The sequence below is a fragment of the Pelecanus crispus genome, chromosome 6 (assembly GCF_030463565.1).
Source record: "Pelecanus crispus isolate bPelCri1 chromosome 6, bPelCri1.pri, whole genome shotgun sequence".
NCBI classification, from domain to species: domain Eukaryota; kingdom Metazoa; phylum Chordata; class Aves; order Pelecaniformes; family Pelecanidae; genus Pelecanus; species Pelecanus crispus.
Genome location: NC_134648.1, coordinates 67,742,834 through 67,769,750, shown reverse-complemented (window position 1 = coordinate 67,769,750; position 26,917 = coordinate 67,742,834). Strand labels below are relative to the sequence as shown.

The 26,917-nt window shown below is 39.2% G+C and overlaps 1 protein-coding gene across 1 annotated transcript in view; it reads right to left on the bottom strand.

The window, feature by feature from the left end:
• SYNE2 (spectrin repeat containing nuclear envelope protein 2) overlaps nucleotides 1–26,917 on the bottom strand; it is a 186,120-nt gene that overhangs the window by 106,036 nt on the left and 53,167 nt on the right. The window contains exons 41-57 of the mRNA XM_075712036.1: nucleotides 25,802–26,114; nucleotides 24,891–25,055; nucleotides 23,659–24,015; nucleotides 23,012–23,146; nucleotides 22,044–22,205; nucleotides 20,512–20,652; nucleotides 16,175–16,330; nucleotides 15,508–15,773; nucleotides 12,250–14,359; nucleotides 10,400–10,719; nucleotides 9,274–9,418; nucleotides 8,323–8,538; nucleotides 7,677–7,942; nucleotides 6,651–6,807; nucleotides 3,726–3,881; nucleotides 764–904; nucleotides 241–423 (exon numbers count right to left, since the gene is read on the bottom strand). Coding sequence (XP_075568151.1) covers nucleotides 241–423; nucleotides 764–904; nucleotides 3,726–3,881; nucleotides 6,651–6,807; nucleotides 7,677–7,942; nucleotides 8,323–8,538; nucleotides 9,274–9,418; nucleotides 10,400–10,719; nucleotides 12,250–14,359; nucleotides 15,508–15,773; nucleotides 16,175–16,330; nucleotides 20,512–20,652; nucleotides 22,044–22,205; nucleotides 23,012–23,146; nucleotides 23,659–24,015; nucleotides 24,891–25,055; nucleotides 25,802–26,114 — 5,389 coding nt within the window. The remainder of the gene's footprint in view (nucleotides 1–240; nucleotides 424–763; nucleotides 905–3,725; nucleotides 3,882–6,650; nucleotides 6,808–7,676; nucleotides 7,943–8,322; nucleotides 8,539–9,273; nucleotides 9,419–10,399; nucleotides 10,720–12,249; nucleotides 14,360–15,507; nucleotides 15,774–16,174; nucleotides 16,331–20,511; nucleotides 20,653–22,043; nucleotides 22,206–23,011; nucleotides 23,147–23,658; nucleotides 24,016–24,890; nucleotides 25,056–25,801; nucleotides 26,115–26,917) is intronic.

Here is a 26,917-nt window from a genome sequence, read left to right as displayed (position 1 = left end):
ACTGGTTTAGTGGTGGACTTGGCAGTGTTAGGTTAATGGTTGGACTGGACAATCTTAAAGGTCTTTTCCAACAAACGACTCTATGATTCTATGAAACTCTTAGCTACAATAAGCCAATGCACCTACAGCAGGCTTTTGACTCTTTACTCACTTGACAACCTTTGATGATGTTTTATGCAAAGCCTTTATTTTGTTTTTTTGTAAGATGAGATCTTTTTAAATCTTTTACATTTCACCTACCTTGTTTAAAATGGCAGTTCTGCGCTCGGCAAGTTGCGAGACCTGTTGGTACTGCTGAAGGGGGCTCACTAAGATATCCATCAACTCCTGTGCATGGCAGGAATCCTGCTCTACTATATCATGCAATTCTGCATCCAGTTCATTGAGTTTGTAATGCCAAAGGTCCAGCATATCCCAGATTTGCTGCATGTGGGGAGAGGGAAAATGAAACATAAGGTCAGGCTCAAAGATAACAGCAGAGTTATTTGTTCTGCGTGTGGGGCATGTGGAATTGCAAAGATTTCAGAACTGATATGACAGGAACAGAACACTCTGCATCTAGCAGTGTGATTCACAGTTGAAAAAAACATGTATTTTCCTCTGAGAAAGAATTGGTAAATATTCACCAGTTAAATGCTTGCTTGTACTTCTCCTTTTACAGACATAAAATTAATGGAGGGCCACTTTAGGCTCCTGCTAAACCACGCTCTGTAGAAACAACCAAAAATCTTTTAGCACCCACAAAATTTTTTTGCAAGATTACCTTCTGAACTTCTTTGGCTTTTGCAATATTTTCACTCTTCTGTTGTAACATCTTTTCAATAGCTTGAAGGCCATTGTTAATAGTTTCTGCTTTTCTTTTCAGCACATACTGAGGAGAGCTCTGCAAGATTTCAAAGCTAACCTGTCAGAGTAAAGAGAAAACGATAGGGGAGATTACAAAGATCTGCTTGTTTCTATGCACCTCACCAAAAATATTCCAATTCTTTTTATGTTTCTCTTGACGAGTCACTTAAAAACACAGGAATGGAATTACATTTGCAGGGAGAAGTGTTAACATCAGCACGTTCAATGTTTACATGTTGTTCAATAATTTTCTCTCACTTAAAAATGACTGGTCATGAAAGGCAATCCTTGAAGAAACAAACAATAAGACACTGCAACTCCCCGGGTGCTTCACTTCAGCTGCCCCTGTTCTAATCTGTCATGGAGACTAATCATGCTGCATTGTGGAATGGGTCACATTTAGATTTGTGCTATAAGAAACCTAGAATGACACCTTTATGTCTCAGCTAACAGCTATTACTTCCATGTAACAAATAAGGGAATACAAAAGTGCATCAATAAATAGTGAATTTCTGAATATAAATTTAGAGATTGATTACTAAAATAAAAGGCTCTGAGCCCATTAAAGTATATGGAACTTAATTTTACTCTGCAGAACTCCACAGAAATGAAAAATCATTACACTGGAGGGCCTGATTTTCTATGTAAAGAGAAAAACTCTCCAGTAAGCTGAAGTTGAATAATTATTGCCTCAGCAGAAAACTGAGTGACACAGTAAGGTACCAGGTTACTATGGACTAGATGAAGTGCAGGGAGTGAGAAAGTCCTTGTTCTTAGCCCAAAGTGACATCTTTTCTTACTAGACCCTGCTAGCTGTTAGGGTCAGCCAAGCACCAGGAAACTTAAATCATGGTAAACCCTGTGTGTGCTGCAGCCCTAGGCTTTATGGGCCATATGCACATTAAACAGCTTTATGCTGCATTGATGCAAAAGACTTCTAGTTTAGTAGCTATTCTGGTTTGAGGCTCCTTTGAAATACTGACAATTCCTACTGAAATACTTTATCATTTTTGTGGGAAGAGGAATTAAGATCATTACTTAGTTAATAAATTATTTATGCGTTTTTATTTCTGAATTTTATTAACATTATTTATTATTTACAGATTCCAACATGTAGTGGCAGACCAATATAATAATACCCATAGGAAGGTACTGCATTGATAAAATTGCACTAATTGAAACAAATATATAGTAAAAAGAACTACAGTGCTCCTCTCAAATACTCATGCTTATACAAAAAAGCTATGAAGTCCAGTCTGTACTTAGTGTCTAAGACTCCTGGGAAAAAGGAACTCAGACTGTAATCACTAAACATTTGACCATTATTCCTATCCTGGAGTATACCAAAATGAAAAATTATTGATGTTTGTAGTGATAGTTTCCAAAATAGAAGAGAAACATGTATGAGTGATGCGACACAGTTGGAAAGGAGAAAGCAGACCAAGCACTGACTTCCTATCTTGCCTCAGAAAAAACGCTGCATCTGTCAACGCTCTGGTCATCGGTAGGGCAGGATTTTAATTTCAAGACTTCTTACTGGGACAAATTTATTATATTTTTCACATAAAATGCATGGCATCAAAATTACAATTTTTTTTCATTTTTAGGTTAGTAGATTTAGAAGAAATCAGAATGCCATTAAAATATGACAAGTGAATTCAATTTAACACATGCTGGTATCTCCTAGTATGTAACTAAACTGAACTCCAGTTCCACTAGGATTTGCATTTTAAAAAATTCCAAGATAGTTTATGTATTCCACTACCTAAATGTGAAAAGCAAATATTATCTAGTGTCCAGGACCAGTTCCTTCACTCTAACATGTAATGTGTCCGATGGGATAATCTTTTATCTCAGTAAATGAAACAGTAAGCAACAAAAAAAAAACCCAAAGCATAATACTGTTTTACTTCCCTTCTCCTTCTCTCTCCTACCCAGTTGTTGGTTCTAAAAAGACTGGTTCCATTTTGAAACAGAAACTACAAGTTAACCAAATTAAAGCCAACAAGCTGTAATGAACAGGTCTCTAAATATTTAATGCAACAGAAAATGAATCATCTGACAGACACTAACAAGTAACTGGATTTCAAAATTGTTTTATTGAACTTTCAAGTTGTATCAAATTAACTGAGATTTAGCCTTTAAAATTAGCATTAAACATTATTATTTCTGAAATAAGAGAACTGAAAGATTTTTTCTTTTTAAAAGTAACAGAAATGAATAAATAATAATGATAATAATTATACCAGGCTAAAATTTGACCCCAAACTTACAGTATTACTCCATTTTCCTTTAATTTTGCTTTCAGTTAACTGTTTATAACCCCTGTAGATAGAAAACATTGCAAAAAGCCAAGGCAATGTTATTTAGTTATTTAAATTCCTTGCCTGCTTTTACAGGAATGCAACTATGTCCCAAGGGGTGGTATAAAGAACCATGCTGTGATATCCTACCATGAGTGCAAATTATATTAAAAAAATCTGTTTTCAAAGTCCTGTTTTAACTCAGTTTTGAAAATATCTTCTCAGTTGAGCTATACAAACTTCCTAATCAACTTTGACTACTAGTTCAATTTAAGAATCAGACTGGATAGAAGACAGGATCCATATGATATCCAACACTTTATTGCTAGTGGTTCTGCCAGTCCTCTTTTAATGGAAAAGAAAAATATTATATTCACACTGCTTACTGTAAGGTTGTTCTAAAAGGAGACAGCATGAGGAATGTTTCCTCGTGCATATATTTTCACAGAGAGGAAAATGCAAATGAAAACAATCGATGTTTCAAGTTGAAATTTATAGTTACAACATTCATCAAATATTGCTGTACTTATTTATACATTACAAAAAGGTAAATACGAAAATTACATCAACAATTACCTTGTCTTCTAGATCTTGCAATACTTTCTTGCAGTCTTCCAACTGCATTTCAATCTCTGCAGGAACTATTGTATACATTTCAGAATACTTGATCCGGAGTTTCTCCATGATATCCTTTAGAGTTTGACTTTCTTTACCAATCACACTCTGAACCTCCTACAAAATTAAGAATAACTTCAGCAGTTTTACCCAGCTTTTACGGAGTGCATGTGTATATACGTACATATGTGTATATATACATACATACGTACTGTGTTTTATATTTCCTACCATGATTATGATTTGGAAAATTTGTTTTTGTGATATCAAACCTAATCTGACTACCTCTGCAAGCAGATTAACTTTGAGAAATACTCACTCATTTAATCAAATGATGCTTTTCAATCTGTAAGAATTACATGTGATGCTACTCCATGTCAGGCCACTGACGCACTGATGTTTATTGACAGGTATAGCAATGTAATCATTTGAAGTGTTCCTATGATTAAACGTTAACCTTTGTGCTCTCTCTTTTGCCAAAAGTGCATTTTCTCTTTGAAAGACGTGTAATAGCCAACGTTCATTCCTTCATTCTTATAAACACCACAAAGGCCACAAAAAGTAACAGGTTTCAAGCTGAAGTGTCTGCTTTCACGCAATTATGCAGAGAAGCACAGCAGGCTCCTTTCAAAACAGTAGTTTCCAGTTCTGCATGAAGAATGTAGGGTTTATGAGATAAAAGAAACTTGAACAACTGTCTACAGCCTGTGGCCTAGAAATAAAATCCGATCTAAGTCCTCTTGCAGAAAGAATGAAGAAACTCATTTGTTTTGAAGGTTTTCTAGAATTTCAAGTTGGAAAGTTGTGTTTGTTTGCTTCATGGTTCCTTTTCCCAATGCTCAGCTGTTTGAGAAACTCAAATGTTAACTCAAGTTATTGGGGAAAATGATCTAAAGCTCCTACCAGGCAATGAAAGACATTAAAATTAACATCCTTTTCTTTTTCAATCAGGTGTAACGGTAATCCATTAACTCCTAGTCATCACTTGGGAATCTTTTCCCTCACACAAATACAATGCATGGAAGAAATAGCTAAGAGTCTGAGATTGATTTATTTCCTGTCATCCCATGACAACTGGGTCTGATATTAAAAAACTCAATCCATGAAACAGCTGCGTGCCTCATTCTACCGTAGAGAAGGCTGTTGTTGTCAAATGGAGCAATTAAGACTGTGCCAACATTTACGGGAGTTTATAGATTCCCTGACCTGAATGTGAAAGAATCAGTTACAACATTCGTCTCCAAAACAAAGCATGTCTCTGCAAACTGGTTTCTGTATATAAATGCATGTTCACATTTCACAGATTATTTAGCTAGAAAGCAGATGCCTGTCAAAACTGTCCCAATTTTTTCCCTAGAGGACTAGATGATATCACTTCCCATTTGAATATTCATCTATGTTGGTGAGTTAAAACTTCGCCACCCGACTAACCTAGATTTGTCACCTGGAACTGAAATAGGCATGTCCATTCAATAAATGCAATGGAGCCCCAAATAGTGCCATAGATTTTATAGAAACTAGGTTTTCTTTGGAAGTAGGGATAAAATTGCCCTGCAGATTTTGGCTTACTGGTGTTCGCATTAGGTAAAATTAAGGAATTTTTCAATCCTTTCAGCTGAATCTTCTCAAAAAGAACAGGCCTGCTGTGACATACTGCTACAAAGAAATCATTTGATGGGATTCCTTCTAACATTTGCTTGTGCCAATTGCTGTCACGAACAGGAACAAGGTCTAAACTCACTTTTGGGCACATTTTAGCTGCTCAGAGTAGCACAGTTTGGATGTGAGGAAAAAGAGCAGGCATCAAGCACCTGCAGTAGTAACATTTCCTCCTTGATACAAAGAACTGAGTAAAAGAGCAGACGCAACTCTTAATTCTAATTCTAAATAATTTTGAATAGAAAACCAGCCCTTTCAGACAAATCCACAAGGTTTCACCACAGTCATGCTGGCTCATGGGTTTTCGGAACTTCCTAAGACGTAGTTAACACTTCCCTCTCCTGCAAACCCCTAGGAAAATGCACATATCTGCCACCATGGTCTTTGGCTTCTGTACTATTCCTAGCCCTTTGCCAGCTTCAAGCATCCACCCTCTAAAGAAAATACATGATGGGGACCCCCAACTAGTTTTTATACAAGTCTCAGCAAAGAGAGCCCAAATTTCTAATAGACCTCAGTAGGCTAGAATCAATAAATTATAAAGTTCTATGGTTAAAAGATAACTCAATTAAATATAATTAAAAATAAATTTTTGATCAAGATTTAAAAATTAAGGTGGTAATATAAACACCATAAGACTAAATTGAAAACAGATATAATTAATAATAAATAAACAAACCCACATTCAGGAAGTGTCAGGAATAATAGCATTTCATAAAGTCAAAAATTCAAAGGAGGATAACAAAAATATACTGAAATAATAGAAATGTATAGACTGGGTTGCTGCAGACTGCTGGTTGCTGCTGGTGGAGCCTGTGGTCTTGATCACAATTTTGATTTCTAAAAAACATTTACCAGGTTAACCCTGACGTGGGACATCAAATCCAGAGCATCTGAAGCTGTCCTGGCTAGGTACGCAGAGAGGGAAGGGGCGCAGGATGTACATTAAGCAGTCCTTCCTATAGGTGTGCAACTGGCTGGGAATCTCTCTGCAATCTGGAAAGACCTCTGTGGCTGCTAACTGGACCACGCAGAGGGAGAGGAACGCAAACCAAGGACATGGCAGGGCCAAACATATTCGGCTGAGCCAGATTCATTCTCTTTAAGTCAATTTTCATATACATATGCATGTACTTTGCCACTAATTCTACTGGAGCAAGTTCAAGCCTCAGCATAAAAGACAACATTTTTCAAATGTCCCCACACAATAATAGAGCCGTTACCAACCTCCAGTTGTCCTGCCTTTCCAGTAGCATCTTGTAATAACACAGATGCAGCATTCTGTAATGCGTTTGTCACAGCACTTATTTCTTCAGTGATCTTGTTCCTCTCTCGAATCTCAGCTTGTACAGAATCCTTATGATCTTGCGTCTTTTCATACAGCCTATGAAATATTTCCAGCAAGAATACATTAAGTGTCAGACTCTATACTAAGTAGGAGTAATCAAAGAGTATGTTTAATACAGATATTTTTAAAATATATATCCAGAACAACATTTATCTATATTTTAGTATTATTTTCTGTAACTAAATCTCTGAGTTTCTGTCCTTTATTGCCTCAGTTTCTTCAAAAATGAGTCTTAAGATATTGCTAAACAAAGTACGTTTGGTAGACCAAATCAGATAGCATGCATATCTAGCATGATCTCTCAAGGTCCCTTCCAACCCAAAGTATTCTATGATGCTATGATTCTATGATGCATATTTAAACAGCAAACAGAGCTCAGGTTCTCAGAGTCTGAAAACATTGGTAGAGCAGAAGATGTTCACAAAGCTTTCCACGTCAAAAAGCAGACATGGAGAAGGGCGAGTACAATCACAGATTCGCAAAAAATATTTGAGGCAAATTTTAAACAGTGGCACTCACTTAGTAAAGCAAAAGTTGCATTGTTTCTAAAAGCACAAGGTCTGATTTTTATAAGAGTGGAAGACCCACACCTGTCATTCAAGTTCACAAGAGCTTGGAGCCTCCAAAATCGACCATCATCCCTTCTGATTCCTTCTACATTTGAACACAGATTGCAGCCCACACACAATATAACCAGGCTCAGGTCTTCTCCCTAACTACTATCTCCCAGTGCCCATGCTGGAGACAGCAGATGGGTTAGATAGAGGGATTGGTCTGACCCAGTGGGGCATTCACTATCTTTTTAAGTGCGTTACAGCTTTGATATATTCTTTACTACCCAATAAAACACAGTGCTTATAAGTAGTCCTGTGTCATATCTTCAACAGAAATTTCACACCACTTACTTCTTACAGCGATCCTGCATTGCCTTTATCTCACATAAGGCAGGAAGGGCAGCTTCTGCCTCAGTATTTTCAGATGTATTCAGGATATTTCTTATTCGGTGAAGAAGTAAGAGTAACAGGAGCTGTTGCTGGTTGATGTTTTCCTCAAATGAGTTCACAAAATCTAGTAATTCTACCAGTTCCTCTCTGGTGGCCTTTTCTTTCTCTTTAAGACTTTCTGGCTGTTCTTCCTGGAGCTTATCGAGAATTATTGTTTCTCGTTCCAACTAAGTAAACAGCATGTCAAAGCATGAGATAAAGTGCTTTCTTATTCCATCACCTTAAGTTACATTATTCATTTATTCATACACATGACTAAGTACTGGCAATTACATAGCCAGAGAGCTTGAACCTTGAAGTGTGCCAAAACATTTGAGTTTGCTCTAACAAAGCACATAACCACACACGGACTTGTTCTGGGTTCAGAGAATTTGTAATATAAATATCCCCATTTTTGACTCCAGGTTCAAGAAAGGCTGGGGATAACTGGCTGATCAGGGGGTGGGCAATGATTTTCTGCACTGATCTCAGCCCTTTACATGCCATTTTACTGAGGGCCCCATCCCTACCACGTTCCCCAAAACTTACAGTTTTTTGAGCAACTCACCTCCTCATTGATGAATTTCCATTCCTGCTTTAGTTCTTCACAGTTAATTTCCAGCCCTTTTGCCGCCTCAAGCAAACCCAGCCAGTTTTCCCACAGCACTGTTACAATCCTGCCCAGTGACCTGTCACTTCTCTTGCATAATCTCATCAGCTCTCCAGAGACCTGCCTCAGCTTCACAAGATCACCTTCAGCCGAGTCAATGTTGGAGACTAAATTCTTATAGGCAAAATAAACAAGTAAATAAATAAAACAATACAGTCAAAAGTGTTAATGAAGCATTCAGTGACATGATTAGGATCCTCTAATAAAATGGCAATCAATCCACTGAGCTCATTAAATACAGTTGTAATGAGAGAATTCTGTTGGCTAAGACTGTAGAGAAAGATGGGGTAAATAAAACAAAACAAACAGAAGAACAGTGTGCCCAGGCAATTAGATTGTTCTTACTTCTTTCTGGTTATTTGGAAAGGAAGAGAAATGAGCAGGAGTTACAGATATATAAAATGACAAGGCTGTAATATGATGAGTACTAAAAGAGAAGACAGCAAAGAGGTTCATTATTGCAGAGGTCTGGTGGGGAGGCAGCAAGAGAGTGCTGGGTGGGGAAACTGGAAATTCTCCAATTTCAACTTCTGAGGCAAAACAACAGCAATGTTAGAAATCTGATCGGTCCTGGTCCTGCAAAGAAGCAATGAGGGATCTGAACAGAAATGCAGCACTATCTTAAGCACAGATAATGTTTGATTTCTACAGCAGTAAGATGTACTCATTTTACATGGCCTATTATAATCCCGTCTTTTTATAGGTATATAAATCTATTCTGTGGTTTTATATCTACATAAATACAGGATAAAGAATGTCACTTCTTTCTACTATGATATCATATGGTGTGCATAGCTGCTACATCACAGTTTTGCATGAGCTTTTCAAGTTCTTCAGAGCCTCTCTTACCTTGCTTTCTTCTAAGTGCTCCAAAGCTTCTTTATAAGACATTGGTATTTGAGACAAAGACTGTCTAAGCATCTTTTCCAGTTTGTTAAGATTATCACACACCTTATCTTTGGTTTTTGTGTAGCTTTTGTATTTTTCAAAATACCTGTAGGAAACAATTAATAGACCAATTAAAATTTGTTGCGGCTGCTCCTCTTTCCAACTATAATGCCCACTAGAATAATTAAAAAAAACATCTTCTGAGCTAATAGTCCTTACTATTTTGCAAGTTATGTTCAATTAGCATTTGTTATACACTTCAGGTCCGACATGTGAGACACTTTAGAGATGCAGGTACAAATGCCCCAGAGGTAAAGAACTATAGGTATGTATATCATATATCAGCCATGGAGCTGCTCAAAAGAATTCTATGTCCTGATCTAAGTCTCCATCCTCCTCAGACATTCCCAAAAATTAGTTCCCAGTTTGTAACACACATTCTATTTGTCCCTACGATGTGTGGTCTATGCAATTCCAATTTCTTATTTCTGTATCTTATCATCTCTTTTCTACTACCAAAGCCTTTAAAGTCATCCAATTCTTTGATTATAAAAGCAGATTTTAAGGTTATGCTGGATAGAACCAGAAGCACTGGATCATGAGCAAGCAATTTAAAAAACCTTTATCTCCCAAACTTTTTCTGTACATATACCTGAAGGCCCTTCAGATCTCTTCTGTACCGGTATTTGAAGGAAAGAAACTATGGCCTGCGTCTTGTTTGGTCTTTACTTTCTCAAGCCATCAGAATAGCCTATGGAAGACATGCATTAGGGCCCCCCTGAAAACTATTCTAATTTGTACCAGCACTGAACTAGAGACTGTGGAAATGTGCTTTCTTCTGGTTCTGGCACTATATGACGCTCAGTCGAGCCCCATACATACCTTTTGGAATATACTAAAAGTGATTGCATTGTAAATTATTAGCAATATGCCTATTGTCTGGTAATTTTCCTTCCATTACAATCACATCTGGGAACACCAGAAATGCTTACAGTTCTTTCTCCTGAATTACCTGGAACACTGCATTTATTATCAGTCAAATTTCTCATAATAAGGAACACAACCTAGGAAGATCTCTTAAACCTACCTCTGTTCATCAGCTTCCTTTCTTTGAGCCTTCTCCCTTAATGCCAAACTCTTATTGACTAGTTCTGTTAAAGTATTTTCCAGACATATTTTGTCTTCTGGTTTCACTAGGTTTTTCAGCTTGGAGTACAGGTTTTCTATGTTAGCCTTTGCAGAGTTGAACTCTTCTTGTTTCCATTGTGGGGTTTGACAGACCTCTGAGCTACCAAGCTCTGCTGAGGCAGACTTGACTCGAGCTTCGTAGTCCTCGAGGAGCCCGGCAGCCCTCTGAACAGCCTTGGTATAAAGCTCACCAGTCTTACACGCCTCCTCCAGAGCACTCTGAAAGTGTTAAAGAGACAAAGGAACAATCAAGAAAGACTGCTGTGCTCCTCTGGATCACCAGATGGTCTTCTCAGAATTTCACACCCGCTCTTTGAGACCAATGCTCCCAGAACTGGCCTGAGGAGGTGAGGGAGGACACATGGCAAATGCACTCTGCTACCTAGGTAGTCACAGAACAGTGCTGTAACCTACGGATTGATTGCCCTCAACCACAGGAAACGGCATTGTGAGGGAACTGCTAATACTGGAAAAGTCCAGAGAGAATGATGGCAGGACGCAAGAACCTAAGATCCCTTACGTACATGGCAGTGTATGTCCTGTTCAGACAAGGAAAGCCCACACATTGATGCTTTATTCTGCTCCAGGGGATATCTTCACTATGACTTGCCAAACTGCTTCTCACTAAACCCTCTTCTCATATGTATTTATACACAGAATGATGTGGGACTTTGCCAGCTCTTGGATTCCCATAGGACGGAGAAACTTTGGCATTGTGCTTCCCACACAATACCCAAGCAGTGAAGATGAAGCACAGCAAACCACGAAATCTGGCAGCAGGACCATAAGTCCACCAGGGACGCTGAGTCCCTCCCCCTGTTATTAGCTACTACCTTATATTTCCTCATTTGTATCCATTGATCTCTTGGGCAGTCAGGGCTCAGGTCTTCTTGACCACAACACAGTTCCAGAACCTCTCTGTTATGAAGGTTACCACTCTTCTGGTTCCAACATAAATGTATTCACTAACATATTCTCCTTGAATTAACACTGCCCTTTAGCTTAAGCAGTTCTTTTCCATCTGTTAAGTCTACCTCCAGCCTAATTATATTTCTCAGCTAGATTTCCCACTTGCCCTCAGCTTACGAAGTTGAGCAAATTCAGTTTTATTAACTGCCCTCAACATTCCTCATCCCTCTAACAGCATCTGTTCCATTTTGAGCAGACTTTTCCTGACAAAGGCATCAAGAATCAGGTCGATCCTCCAGCAATGCCTTATATACTTGTGTTAAAGCCTTGGATCCCAGTTGCCTCTCCTTTGCTCACTCTCCCTGAGGCCTGATCACATTGGTTTGACCTATGCTTTACTCTCCTTGATCATTCCCAACTGGTAAGCTTTTTCTTTATAGCAGAAACAAGGAATTTCTGTTTTGTTTATCATTGTCACTACTGAAAATGTTACATAAGATCAGTCCCAAGAATAATCCCAGGACAACTGCACCCAGTCTCTCTTCAGCTCAGTATTTCAACACAACCTTTTCCTTCCTCCCCTTTACCTTGCTTTCCTTGTGCTAATCCCCACTCCTTAATTATAATCAAATTGAATACAACTAACTTCTTTGTATCCTTAGCTTCTTATCATGATTCCCATCATATCCACCAATGCAGAGATGATGATGGGCCAATCCAGTTGTTAGAATAAAAAGAGGATATAAGTCACAAAAATATAAACACTACAGTCACAGACACGTAATCTAATTATTGGGAAAAGACATATGGCCATACCTTACTTTTATTAAATATACTTACAACACGGGCAGCAATATGCGTCTTCAGTTGTATTTCATGATCTTGCAGTGTCTCCAATTTTGTTTCCATACCAGCAGCAAGAGATTTTTCTTCTTGGTTTTCCCTCTCTTTTTCCATTATACATCTGATTGCAGAAAACTTTGCTTGCATCATATTCTGAATTGCTTTCCATCGCATCTTTTCATACTGCATTATTTTCATGTCTATCAGAAGTGGCTGCTGGAGCTGTAATTGAATATGCTTTGTGATGTGAAATATATGTTCTACTTCATTCTGGGTATCTTCCTTGTTTGCGCACTGAAGAGCAGAGACCAACTTTTGTAGAAACTGATTCAATTCCTCAACATCTTTCTCCAGGCTCTTTATTTCTTTCCCCTTAGATTCTTTGAATGGTGTTGCAAAGACCTCATTTTTGTTTATTTGATTTGCTATCTCCTGGGTTAAGCACAAGATTTGTTGAACTGTCTGAAGCAGAATCTGTGCAGATATAAGATTCTCAGCAGGAGAAGAGCTGGAGCCATCATTTAGGATGTTAGCTTCTTTTCTTACAGTGGATGCCAAGGTCTGGATTTCATTTAGCAATGCTTGAATCTTACCGCATTCCCTAGCAACATTATCAAAGCGTATTATCTTCCCTTTAATTTTATTTTTAATATTAAAAAATTTAGTTTGCAATTCATCCAGCTGCAGTGAGTCCCATTTTAGACCTACGCATTCAAAGATTTCTTTGTACTTCATTATTTGTGACAAACTGGACTGAAAAGCTAGTACTTTTTCTTTAAGTGCTTTGCATTTATCCTTCACTTCCTGCTTGGCACCTAATAATTCATCTTCTTCCAGGTTCAGTTCACCATACTGTAGATCATTAAGATCTTGCTGCAATGAAGTTATTCCTTCAGCAAACTCTCTGTAGACAGCTATCTTTTTTTCTACTTCATGAAGTTTACTCTGAATTTGCCTCTGTGTCTTCCTTGCTCTATTCTTCAGACTTCTTAATTGATCAATCAGAAATAGTTGTTCAGACAGGCTCAGTTCCCCAGCTGTGACCTGACCCTCTTCACAGTGGGATGAGATAAGCCCTTCTATTTCCTGTACATCCTTTAAAATCTCCTTTAAAATATCCTGTTGATTGATTAATTCTGACCATGTGCTGGTTTGGTTCATGTCAGGCCTGGCAAGCATCTCAGCATTTCGAAGCTGACAGTGAACTTTTTCAACTTCTGCAATAAGTCTTTGCCTCTGCTCCAGCTGGAGCTCTAGGTGCTGTAATGTTTGAGCTGATTTTGAAACAAGAGCCTTGTATGAATTCTGCAATGTTTGTAAAAGGAAGGTCATGTCAGAGATCTCCTCTGGCTTCAAGTGGGGAACGATGCGCTGGAGCCCATAATCCAGTGATACAATCACAGGCTCTCTGTTGAGAACTTCTGTGCTCATAAGCTGACAACTTCTGATCTGCGACTTAACATCACTGGGGAAAAGCGCTGCTTTCTGATCAAGAGAGGACAGTGAATCTTTGACCCATGAAATATTTTCTCTTAGCCTCTTCATCATTTCATGTTTCATGAGAGCAGGACCAGTGATCTGAACATCCTCTCGAGGAGTTTGTTGCGCTGATAATGCTTCCAAATTGCTTTGCAAATCATGTATAGAGTTCTCCAAAGCTCCCTTCTCTTGATCACTCCAAATTCTTTTCATCTGCAGTTCAATCCTTCTTTTTAATAGAGAAAGACCATGTTTAATGTCCTGTAGCTCTGTGGTCCAAAGTATAGGGTATTTGGCTTTTCCTTCAGATGAGGAATATAGCTCTGCTTTTAAATACCGTTCTTGTATCAGTCTCTGAATATCCTGTGCTTTACTCATAAGCATGTTAAATTCATCAATTTCTGCCACAACTTGATCATGCTTCTTTTGCACTGTTTGTTCCATGTGTTGCCACCATTGCTCCAGTTGCCTCATTTGGCTTTCAGTTAACACTTTATCCATGCATGTTAAATGCTGAGATAAACTTTCTTGCTGAGTTTTCAACTGGTTTAAGACATCTCTTTCTTTTCGTAAGGACTCTATGCATGCCTTAATTTTCTCCAGAACAACTGTGCTGTTCATAGGACCCCTGCCAAAAATATGATTAGCGTTAAAAAAAAAAAAAATTCTCCTAAAACATGGACTAGATACATTTTAAAAAGAGAATTTCACTGTTTAGAAAATTATTCACTCACTTTATTCACTTAATCACATCTATCTCCCAATGTTCTCTCACAAATTTCCTAACCACCACTGCAGTATCATTGTTTCTTGCTTATCTGTACGGCATCAGTTATTTCTATATCTCTCTGCAGGAAAGGTATATTCTAATGTATATTCTCCAGAATTGCCATATGTACTAATATAGAATGTGTCATTTCCTAAAGGAATGTAGTCTCTCTTTAAAATTACAATAAATAAAATTTTAAAAATCAACAGTAGTGTTAAGTCATCTCAAGTAAATTAACATTTTATGGTAATTTCTGATTGACAATGAAGATGAAACTTGGCTATAAGAAAAACTTCAAAAATTCCCATTCATTCAAGATTAATTTGGAGGAGTTGATCTACTCATCTTTTATTTCCAGGAGTATTTTGAAATTCCCACCTAAAATACATTTAGCAGCTAGATTTCTAGTCAATTTTTTTCAATCTCTTTGCTGTAAATTAACAATTTTATAAATTATTTTAAAGATTTTCAAATTATTGTGATACATTATTGTGAGTGATAGACTAGTTCAGGTTTTGAAGGCTAATTCATAGAAGGTACTAAATATTTTGTGTGCGTTGGTTACCTCCGAATTGGTTCTGTAGACTTATTTATTGCCACAGAATTTTTCCTGTCAAATAAGGCTAATTTTCAGAGTAATGAGATATTTCACTCAGAAAAAAGTTAGAACTGATGAGTCTTTAAAGAAAAACTAATATTTCACATCTGCCATATTTTTTGCAAAAATATTTTAATATGGTTTTTATATAGGTTTTTAGCACAGAAACCATTTCTTTGATTTGCCTAAAAAATATAAGGAGCAGATGTTGTTAAAGGATAGCAGAGAACCACCAGAAAGGCTTCTGTTTAAATTTACAAACCTATGAGACTTCTCTTGCTATCTAACATTAACGAGATGGATAAAACACTGTATTCTTGTTTGACCATTATTGAAGTATGGCACGAAATTCAGTCTAGGACCATATTTGTTCTGCAACCTATTAACAGAAACCCTCAACTGTACTTACATTTTTATGTTATCTTTTTCTGTTGACAAATTTTTCATTGAGGACTGTGCAGCAGAAAGATTTTTCTGGTACTCATTAATTAAACAGTACTGTTGTTGCTTCACTGCCTTAATAGCATCTAGTTCTTGAAGCAGCCTGTCCCAGCAGGGCACTGCAGGCTCTGTGGTTTGCAGTTCTGCTCTGTTTGATCCTGTTGCACTGGGAAACGCTTCTTGACTCTGACACAAAGATTTTGCTTTCCATGTTTCCAGTTCAGTTTGTAAATTCTACAATCAAGCCCACCACAGAAAGAGGATTAAACGAAGGTCTTAAACACTTTCAGCTTTCAGCACAAAATACACTTAAATACAGATACATCTACAAACATATGCTTGCTCAGTCACATGCAAATGAGCACGCATGCCTGTGCACATCATGGAAACACATGTGCAATCACAAGTGTATCTACTACTGCACTCTAGAAGAGCAGTAGAAAATATGGTATTTACATGGCCATATTTGCATTAAGGCACAGTGTTTGTAGATTACCTGGTAGACAAGCTGACTAATCATGCAGTCAAACCTTAGATAAGACTATATGCAACAATTTTGTTGTGCCCAAGTGAATCATAATTCTGTAAGTGTATCACTACATTAACAAGAAGGAATGGCTTTGCAATTTCCTTACCTCCAGCATTTTTAGTTGTTCATTTATGAGCACAATATCCAGTTCAGCCACTTCATTTTTCAGCTCATTGATCTTTTGTTCCTCTTCAAAATATTCAATGTTTACTTGCACTCCAGGAAATAGTTCCTTCTGGACAACCACTTCTGCACCTGTGTCCTACAATGCAAAACAGGATTCTTATTTCTGAAGGTCCTAAACCAACAAGTTTTCTGACTGCAACACTTTGCTTCACATGTTTAAGCCATGCCTAAATCCTGCTGTGGCTTCCTCCACAGCACCTGTGGGTCAACCAGGACCCAGAGGCCAGAACCTTCATCACTAACCCCCACCTCTGCAGTCACCCTGGCTTGCCAGCTCAGATAGCTATCAAATCTCTACCCATCATTTTAAGTTCGAAACTCTGATATCCCCACCTTCAGACAACACCCTCCCTGCACCTACCTCCGCAACTGATAAATTCACAGGTCTATCCTGTCTTCTCCCCCTCCTCCTTACACATTCACAGACCTTCAACCTCTCTTCACACCCACATTCCTTCTGCTCAGCACCTGCCTTGATATACTGCTGTGTCCGTCACTAGGACCATCTTTTCCAGCTGTTCTTCACAGGGCAACTCATGCATAAAGCAGCTTGGCTGTGACACAAAGCCATGGCTGCCACTGCCACAAATGCTATCCGAAATCAGGAGTAAGACGAGAGCATTAGGGAGCCATATCTCAATGGGGGTGTGGAGGAAGGGAATGGGGGGCTCCAGAGCCAGGCCCTAGCGCTGCCATCGATTCCCACGATGACAGAAAGACAAGTCACTTGGGGTGTGACCAGGTTTAACAGCCCATCAGCTGAGCTGAGGTTGTTGCCCAAGTGGATGCTCTTAGCCAGCCCCAGTTCAGATGTAAAACATAATCCTCTGAATTACCTTCTGCTATTGCAGACAACAACATAAATGAAATGTCACAGGCTTACTGGGTCACATGGTGATACCTTAAAAATCTTTCTGCATTTCCCTTCTCCCAGTACCTGTCTGTATCTGGTGTAAACTGTGGTCTGTTCCACATATAGACTTCATGTGACTGAATGCATACAAATATACAGATATGACTATAGTGTGAGCTTCTCCATGGTACCAATATATAAAATGGGCAACAATAAAAATTTGATAAATTTACTGTATTGCTACTTTAGATACTATTTCACTAGGAAGCAGCCAGCTATCCCTGTAGCCATATCACTTGTACACTGTCACTGTCGTCTGTGTCTCTGTGGATCGTGAGCTATCCAAAATATAGCTGCTTCCAAGTGTGGGAAACATGTAGCACATTGTAGACACTATCAGAAAAAAATAATTCTATTTGAACTCTTTTGGTTATTTTCAGTCAAAATTGAAGGGGACCACTCATGAAATAGTCAATTAGAGAACTTTTCCATTTCTCTGTGTATACATCCATAATGGTTTTATCAATTCGGACATAAGATTTCAACTTAAGAGACTTTGGAGTGCCATAGAACTGAAGTAAGCAGAAAAATTCAGCTAAGCTATCACAGAGTGAGGAGGAAATCCACTTTACCAGGTTGAAATATAAATGCATCAAAACACAGAGAAAAGTGTCCTGACACTAAGAAAAACCTCAGGATTGCTGTGTACGTGTTTTGCTTGTTTGTACGACGTTCTCAACGTACACCGTGGCACTGCCTGCCCAGATACACAGACACATAGATAATGTCAATCTCCCCACACAACAGTTTTAATGTTTCCCATAATTTTCAGTCCATCCAGATGGTTGGAGAGGGAGGAAAACGTGAGAAGGGAAGAGAATGGGGGTTGCTAACTAGCTACTGTCCCTCAGGTACAAAGCCAGGGCTTCCCTGATGACTCTTCACACTCTTCACGTGGGAAAACACCAGACATGACTCTGGCTTCAGGCCTGGGGTATAGCCCACAGTCTAAATCCTTTCTTATCCAACACCTTCCTCAGGAAATCAGCAGAACCTACTTCCCCCTCCCTTTGCAAGCTCCAAATCGATTGAATACAAACATTTACAGATCACATCTAGAAGTGAAAATCAGTCACTTTAGAATAGAATAGAATAGAATAGAATAGAATTAGAATAGAATAGAATATTTTCAGTTGGAAGGGACCTACAATGATCACCTAGTCCAACTGCTTGACCACTTCAAGGCTGACCAAAAGTTAAAGCATATTATTAAGGGCATTGTCCAAATGCCTCTTAAAAACTGACAGGCTTGGGGCATCGACCAGCTCTTTAGGAAGCCTGTTCCAGTGCTTGACCACCCTCTCGGTAAAGAAAGGCTTCCTAATGTCCAGTCTAAACCTCCCCTGTTGCAGCTTTGAACTATTTCCATGCAACCCATCACTGAATACCAGGGAGAAGAGTTCAGCACCTCTGTCTCCACGTCCCCTCCTCAGCAAGCTGTAGAGAGCAGTGAGGTCGCCGCTCTACCTCCTTTCCTCCAAACTAGACAAGCCCAAAGTCCTTAGCCGCTCCTGACAGGGCATTTGTTCCAGCCCTTTCACTGGCTTTGTTGATCTGGATGAGGGGATCGAGTGCACCCTCAGTAAGTTTGCAGACGACACCAAGTTGGGCAGGTTTGTTGATCTGCTTGAGGGTAGGAAGGGTCTGCAGAGGGATCTGGACAGGCTGGATCGATGGGCCGAGGCCAACTGTATGAGGTTCAACAAGGACAAGTGACGAGTCCTGCACTTGGGCCACAACAACCCCATGCAACACTACAGGCCTGGGGAAGAGTGGCTGGAAAGCTGCCTGGCCAAAAAGGACCTGGGGGTGTTGGTCGACAGCCGGCTGAACATGAGCCAGCAGTGTGCCCAGGTGGCCAAGAAGGCCAACAGCATCCTGGCTTGTATCAGGAATAGTGTGGCCAGCAGGACTAGGGAAGTGATTGTCCCCCCGTACTTGGCACTGATGAGGCCGCACCTCCAATACTGTGTCCAGTTTTGGGCCCCTCAGTACAAGAAGGACATTGAGGTGCTGGAGCGTGTCCAGAGAAGGGCAACAAAGCTCGTGAAGGGTCTGGAGCACAAGTCTTATGAGGAGCGGCTGAGGGAACTGCAGTTGTTTAGGCTGGAGAAAAGGAGGCTGAGGAGAGACCTTATTGCTCTGTACAACTACCTGAAAGGAGGTTGTAGTGAGGTGGGTGTTGGTCTCTTCTCCCAGGCAACAAGTGATAGGACAAGAGGAAATGGCCTCAAGTTGCACCAGGGGAGGTTTAGATTGGATATTAGGAAAAATTTATTCACCAAAAGGGTTGTCAAGCATTGGAACAGGCTGCCCAGGGAAGTGGTGGAGTCACCATCCCTGGAGGTATTTAGAAGATGTGTAGATGTGGTGCTTAGAGATGTGGTTTAGTGGTGGACTTGGCAGTGTTAGGTTTACGGTGGGACTCGATGATCTTAAAGGTCTTTTCCAACATAAATGATTCTATGCTTCTATGATGATTGCATTGTTCTTTAAATGCTTTTCAATAGTACCCAATATGATCTTCTCTACAATTTTTCCAGGAACCGAGATTAGACTAACAGGTCTGTAGTTTCCTGGGTCTTCCCTCACCCCCTACTTGTAAATTGGAATAACATTGGATAGCTTCCAGTCAGCAGGGACCTCCCCAGACTCCCAAGACCTTTGGGAGATTTTGTTGGGGTTTCCAGTTAGAGCAGAAGCACAAGTCCCAGGTAAGACCTGCCAATGAACAGGCCAGCTGTGGACCTATAGATTTAACTGTGAAGAATAGATCTGGCCCTATCTTCAATTTAAGAATGTGGTGACCAAGGATCAGCAGTCATGGGGCACTTGTGATGTAACACCTTTACTCTTAAAGAAGAATAGATTTAGTAATGTCATTTAGTAATGTGCCTTGTTCAGCTTGAATTCATTCTCCTTTATCTATTTTATTTATTTTCTTATGCTGGATCACCTTTGGATTTCAGTTTTCTGATCTGCCTTCCTTGTGATGGGGAAGACTATCACAGCTAACTATAATAACATGGAAAGAAGTTGTATTGATTAACAATTTAAAGATAAACTCCAAATATCCTAAAATAAAGACTGATTATGATGGCTCTGAGAACCAAAATTGCTCTTTTGAAAAGATCCACTGAAACATATGATGTGGCTAGCACTTTGGATAAACTAGTAGTTCAAAACTACTATGGACACAAAGCAGAACCATACACAATGGTCTTGATTTTGATGCGACGGTAATTGCCTCTTCTTTTATAACAGAACTTCAGCTGAAGCCCATGTGGAAAAAAAAGTTCAATGACTCTGAAAAATGCAGCTTGGAATAACAGAATGTGGGTTACCTCATGTGCAGAAACTGGGGGATTAGATTCCAGACCATCTTTCTCAGCTGCTGCAGATTTCAGGACTCGACTCTTTTGGCTTTGTTGAATCTGCTCCACATCTTCTTTATATGACTGATTCTTGACATTACTAGGTTTCTCCTTTTGGTGTAAGAAAAATAAAAGAAACAAGTAACCAAAAAGCCCTAATCAAACCTGCTGAGTAGTAATTACACTGCTTGAGATGACAAAGTTATGAAGCCCATAATTACAGGTAGATGAGGAAAACCACAATTACATGTCATAATTTATTGTGGGCAAGGTTATGGCAAAGGAAACCATTTAGAAGAAGCAGTGCTGTAATTTTATCACAAATTTTTAGAAAAATTGCAGATTGCAAGTGTTGTTCCTCTGACCTATGCTGTTCATGTTTCGCTATTCTAAGCATGGACCTTAAACTGTGTACCCCTGGATGCAGTCTTGAAAGCATTTTTTAAAAGGTTTAGCTTTTTCCTGAGGCTCCAATCTTGTACTTATACTGTAGACTGAGAGTCTGTGGTTAGACACCCAGCCGATTACCACGCAGAATATTCCCATGGGCAGCCCAGGGATTTGCTGTATGTACCCGCTGAGGTATTTGCTGACTGTAAGTTCTGCCTGAGTTTGCTTATCATCTGGGGACAGATAAAATAAAACAGCCACCTACACAAAATAAAGAATGGCAAAGCCTTACAGCATGACCATGGTGGAGAGCACAGCATCAGGGACCTATCCATGCTGCATGGATATCTGAGCTAGTGGCTGCCAGTCAGATAGGATATGTACTGAAAGTAGCCCACCCACAACCCAGAACGAACAAGTTTGCCCCAATTCTCTGCAAGCTCATGAGTGCACACTGTGCTCCACCTTGTCACCACTACTCTGCTTTCAGCATCTCACACGGTTTGCTAAAATTCAAGGTCTGAGAAGAGTCTGGCTCTGTCTTCTCTGTAAGACTCCTTCAGGGAGGGGATGACAGCAATGAGACCCCTGTTAGCCTTTTCATCTCCAACAAGAACTTAGCCTCTTCCCACTCATTATGGCTTCAGCTCCTAAACACTGCCCTAGTTTGTTGAAAACCCCCTCGTACCACAGTGCACCAAACAGGACACAGCATTTCAAATGCAACCTCATATGTGCAAAGTAAATACGTAAATAAGGAATCTAAATAAATGAGACTCAAGCAAAATAACAGTATTCGAGCAAGATGGTAAGAAGACTTCACAGTACGTTCAGGTGACTTGGAATGCAATATCCTCAGCAAACCACTTTGTGGCAACCCATAGTAATGGGGAAAAAAAAAAAACAAACAACCCTCCATACTAATTTTAAATATACAGGAAAGGATTCAGAGAGTTAACACATACTATGTACACAGCACATCAGGCAAAAATACCTCAGTGTAACCTGAGGTTTTAATTATTTATTTATTAGTAGTATATCCCCACTGCAACTAAACTGTTTACACATATCCTCAAATTCACTCACTCTTGTGTAATCTCATGTCCAATTACCTCTGCTGGATGGGTTTCCTTTCTTGTTTCATCACCTTCAATACCAACACCATCCTGATGCCTTTCCAGTTCTGCTTCACCACCCTGAACTGCATCGTCCAGAACATCCTCTTGGACCCTATCATGTTTGTCCATACTTGGGCTCTCTTTATCAGCCTCCCCCTGATTTGAAAAACACAAAATGTTTACAACCAGTAAAAGTCACAGTCCAAAATCTAAGTTTACTAAGGAACATCACACTCCACAAGCTGTCTACTCTATCTTCAATTTAGCTTAATGAAGGAAAAGGCTGAAGTAACCCAAACCTCAGATGAGTTTGCTGAATTGGGACCTTAATCACTATGAAACACAAACCAAACAGGAATAAGTGCTCACATGATTTTTAATACTGTCATAGAAGTTTCTGCTTAGACACATTTGGCAACTCTAACTACTTGATCTTGTTCCTTCTCCAGAAATCCCATGTACGGATGGTTTCCACTCTTGATATTTTGATATCATCTCTCCCAGCTACTGTTATCCCTCAATGGTCAGGTCAATGAGGGAGTTCTCCAAATTGTTCCCTCAGGATCCCTGCACGCATGAAGTCGTTTCCAGTGTGAATGTCCTGAGGTCCCTCAAAGATCAGCAGTTCCAGGTTAGTGACTTCTCACTACCTATCTTGTAAGTGCGGTGGCAAAACCCATTGAAATCACAGGTATGTTGCAGGTTTTGCATCATGGAGAAAGTGGGTCCAAGCCCTGAGGGCTTGTAGAGATCATCAAATTGATCTCTTGCACACTTCACATGTGCAAGGCTTTACCTTTCATCAGTTAAGGAAAATATGTCTCTGTAAGACTACAGATTTTAAGGAATGACATAGGGATTTCCAGTGAACAGACACACACACGCACACGCAGAGACATATACGTGTATATATATATGTATACACACACACTGACATGTATTAGAATATATTTGTTAGGCACCTGAACAGTCTGCCCCAATCTGTCCTTGCTTTGACGGATACCCTGTAATGGACTGTCTGACAATACACTGCTTTCCTCCAAAAGTGGATCATTTTGCTTGTCCTTCTCTGACATATTTCCATTTACATCTTGACCCTAAGAGAAATGATATAAAAGAAAACCTGCTTGTGTGACTGTAAACATTGTAGTTTAACAGTAGAGCTCTGAATGGCAAAAATTATTATCTATGAAAACAAACGGGACAAAGATTGTGCTGCAGTTCTAAACAAGTCTTACTGGTTTAAGAGAAGCTCTCAAAGTTCTTTGGCAGAGGCATATCTGCAATTTTCTCATCTATACACCTTCTGCCTTTGTGTCCTGACCAAGGATACCTGCTCTAATTACATGCAAGAGAAAGCTATACGCAGGTTGTGTTTAAATGGAAAACTGCAGTTTTGAATAGACATTGCTGGCTTGTTACAGACTTGTTATAACAAGTTAAGGGAGTTGTTCTCCACATCTTTGATTTATACTCATATATTTACAGAAGGCTTTATTTCAATGAAATTAAGGATGTAAGATAAGATGCAATATACAAAAGGCATTTGAGAGACAGATGCCTCTCTAACCAGTCTTCCACTGTCATTACTGTCAACAAATATACTCACATCATGCATTTCCAAAGGCTCCTTTAACTCTGCTGTGGTGGGGCTCTCTTCTGCAGCGACAGGAGTATCAGAAGTGATCTGTATCTCTCTCTTCAGCATTGTATCTGCCTTATCTTCCATTTGTATTTCATTACCAAACTCGTCTTTTAGCTCAAGGGCTTCACAGAAAATATTTTCCTCCTTTTGCTTGACATTTCCAAGTCTTTCTTCCAGACTCCTGTATTCACTCTGAAGTGTTTCAATCACATCCTTAATAAACTTCTGTCCTGGTGAAGAGGTGTTTTGTTTAACAGTTTCTGCTAAAACCAAAATCTTCTTTAACGTGTCTTCGCATCGACTAAGAGGTGCTTGTTGTTCCTTTAAAGATGAAGAAAACATTTTATTGAAAAGTATCTTCACTCAATATACTTAATGCTAAGATCTAAAGTCAATCCCTAAAATCATAAATATTTGTTGTGAACAACAAACTGTGTTGAAAAGAACATGCAGACCTATTTGCTGAGAAAGTCAAATACTAAACCAGTAATTTTAGTCAGCCATTTTTATGAACAGAGAACACCCGAAGCTATAAGCATTACAACAATGATAAAATAATCAGATAGTATGCTGTGAGGTGCATGGTAATCTTTCCAAGTTCTGAACAGATAATCCCCTCCCTCTCCTATTCCTTTTTACTTGTTAGAGGTATAGCAAATTCTGGAGGAAGGGGAATGGCAGTGATCCGTATCTGAGCTATGGTTTCAGCCTTCAGTAGCTCTCTATGCTCACAGCTACAAGACTGTTATCCATTCTGCCAAAGTGCAAAAGAATGTCTACTTATGCATGAGGGACACTTCTTAAAATTGAACTTGGCTCACTGACTTTTTCCTAAGCTTTCCTCTCTGGCTAATTTAAAGACACTTACTAACACCAAATGTAATGACCTCTTTCCTCATTATGACTAGAGAGGAAAAAAAACCCAACCAACCAAACTAAAGAAGCCTGTGTGCTTGAGCTAGGACAATTCTACCTTCAGTTCAGCTGACAGTAAAGGTCCACTTAGTTCATTAAGAGTAGTTTTAGGCCTACGATTATCTTGATAAACGGAACACCACATATACTTTCTGTTTTAGAAAGGTTTCTTAGTTTTTCAGTTTTACACCATTAGCACTTCTCTTTTATAAATGTGATGGTGTCTACAAGCCCCTACGGGATGGACCCACTTTCTCCAGGATGCAAAACCTGCAACATACCTGTGATTTCAACTGGTTTTGCTCAGCTGATGGTTGTTCCATCGCTGGACCTTCACAATCAGCAAGCTTCGCAGAGACAGTTTTTAGCTCAGTGCTCAGGCCTGCTACCATGTCCTGAAACTGCTGATGCTCTTGAACATGACTTTCCAATGTCTGCACTATGGTCTAGAAACCAAGGAGTTTCTCGGATTAGTCCACCATTAACTCAAACAAATATAATTCATCCACAGACTGTCACAGCTTTTCCAGGACCTCAGCAGCACAAAAAAATTGCTTGTTTCCCATAAAATATCCAGCTAATCACAGGTGTACAGAAAATATCTTGCCCTCTTTCCAACACATCATGGACTCCACCATGAACAAAATCTTCATTAGTAGCAGGAAGCAGAAGGGTTTGCATTCCATAAGGATATACTTCTAAAAGGGATGTTTTCTATCCAAAATGGATGAAAGATTAGATGCAGAATGTCACACAGGGTGCAAATGCAATTTGCGCTAAACTGGGTGGAACCAATAACAAACAAGATGCAGAAAAAGCCATTCATCCTTCCAAAAGGAAAAAAAAAAAAAAAAACTACTGTGGCTTGGAGATTATAGGAACAAATGCTTCATGTTATAGCTATCTGAATCTGTTTACACAGGTATAAAATGTTATTCTTCACACTTGGTCTCATTTGTTTAAACATTTCTCCCTCTGCAAAGCACAAGGCAGTGAAGAATTTGAGCTTCTGGTGCTCTTTTTCCCACAGTAAGAGAGAGAGAGGAATTCCCTGCCCTTCTGAAGAGGAACTTTCACTACTCCCAGTTTTACCCATAAACTTGCCAGCTCAATGACACTACGGGCAAACAGTGAGAACCACAATCAACAGGCATACCAATAATCTCATAAGAAAGGAGAGTGAGGTTCCAACCTGTAGCTGGCTGAGCAGATTTTCATGTTGGTGCTTTAATTCCAACCATTCCACCTCTGCGAAGCAGGGATCCCCAGTGTGACCCTGTAGATGATCTTCCTGGCTTTTCAATTCATTAAATCGGGAAGGTAAGTCTTCTGCTTTCTGCAGGAGGTCTGCATAGGTTGTCAGCTGACCTTGCTTCTCCTGCAAACCAGGCTGAAGGGCAAAACCTATCTCCTGTTGCTGTTTCTCCAGTTCAGTTAGAGCCAGTCTCAGATCTTCTTTGCTTTGCTCATATTGCTCCCTGTTGAACTGAAGTTGCTCTGGAGGGCTAAGAAAAAATACTGTGTTTAATAGTATTAAAAATTTTTTATTAATTACCTAGAAAATGTCCAATTGTGAACAAGTCAACCATTACAATGAACTTGAGCATACTGAATATTTTTCTTCAGGTTTTGAATTACTGATCAGCTTTAGACTGGAATTTTCTAGGTGATGAAAATGAAAAACACTGAAGTTATTGCTACTGAACTGGACTTAAATGCAGGACAAGTGACTAACCCTCTTAAACCTTAACCTATAAACCTATAGTTTCTACCATCTGAGATGTGATGCTCACACTCTGTATTTTTCTGCTTTTCATTACAGCAGAAGTTCTGTTTAAAAACTACAATATGGCTATGAATGTATTTTCTTTGACAGCTTCTTATGACAGTCTCCTGAAAGCGAATGTTCTGTAGAAGATAACACGTTGCATTGGTTGAGACGGGGGTGGGGGAGTGTTTTAGAGATACAGACAAGAAAACCAGCATATGCAATATGGGTCATGTTAGCACAATCCAGTGACTACTTTTCTGACCTTGACATTGGATTTCAATTTGTGTGCTTTATAAGCATGCACGCTGATCTGCTCCAGGTGAGCAGGTTGCATTTGTCCACAGGAGACATGAAACTATGATCAGTGAGACAAAAGTAACATTTGTATGTTCACATTTAGTGATGAAACTCAGATATTTTCCAGATGGAACTTAAATGCCAACATTTGAAAATATGATCCCACACAAACAAATCCAAATAAATAAAGTCTGGTTATAATTCTGTAAAGTACAGCAGGATAAATGAGGACAAAAGCAA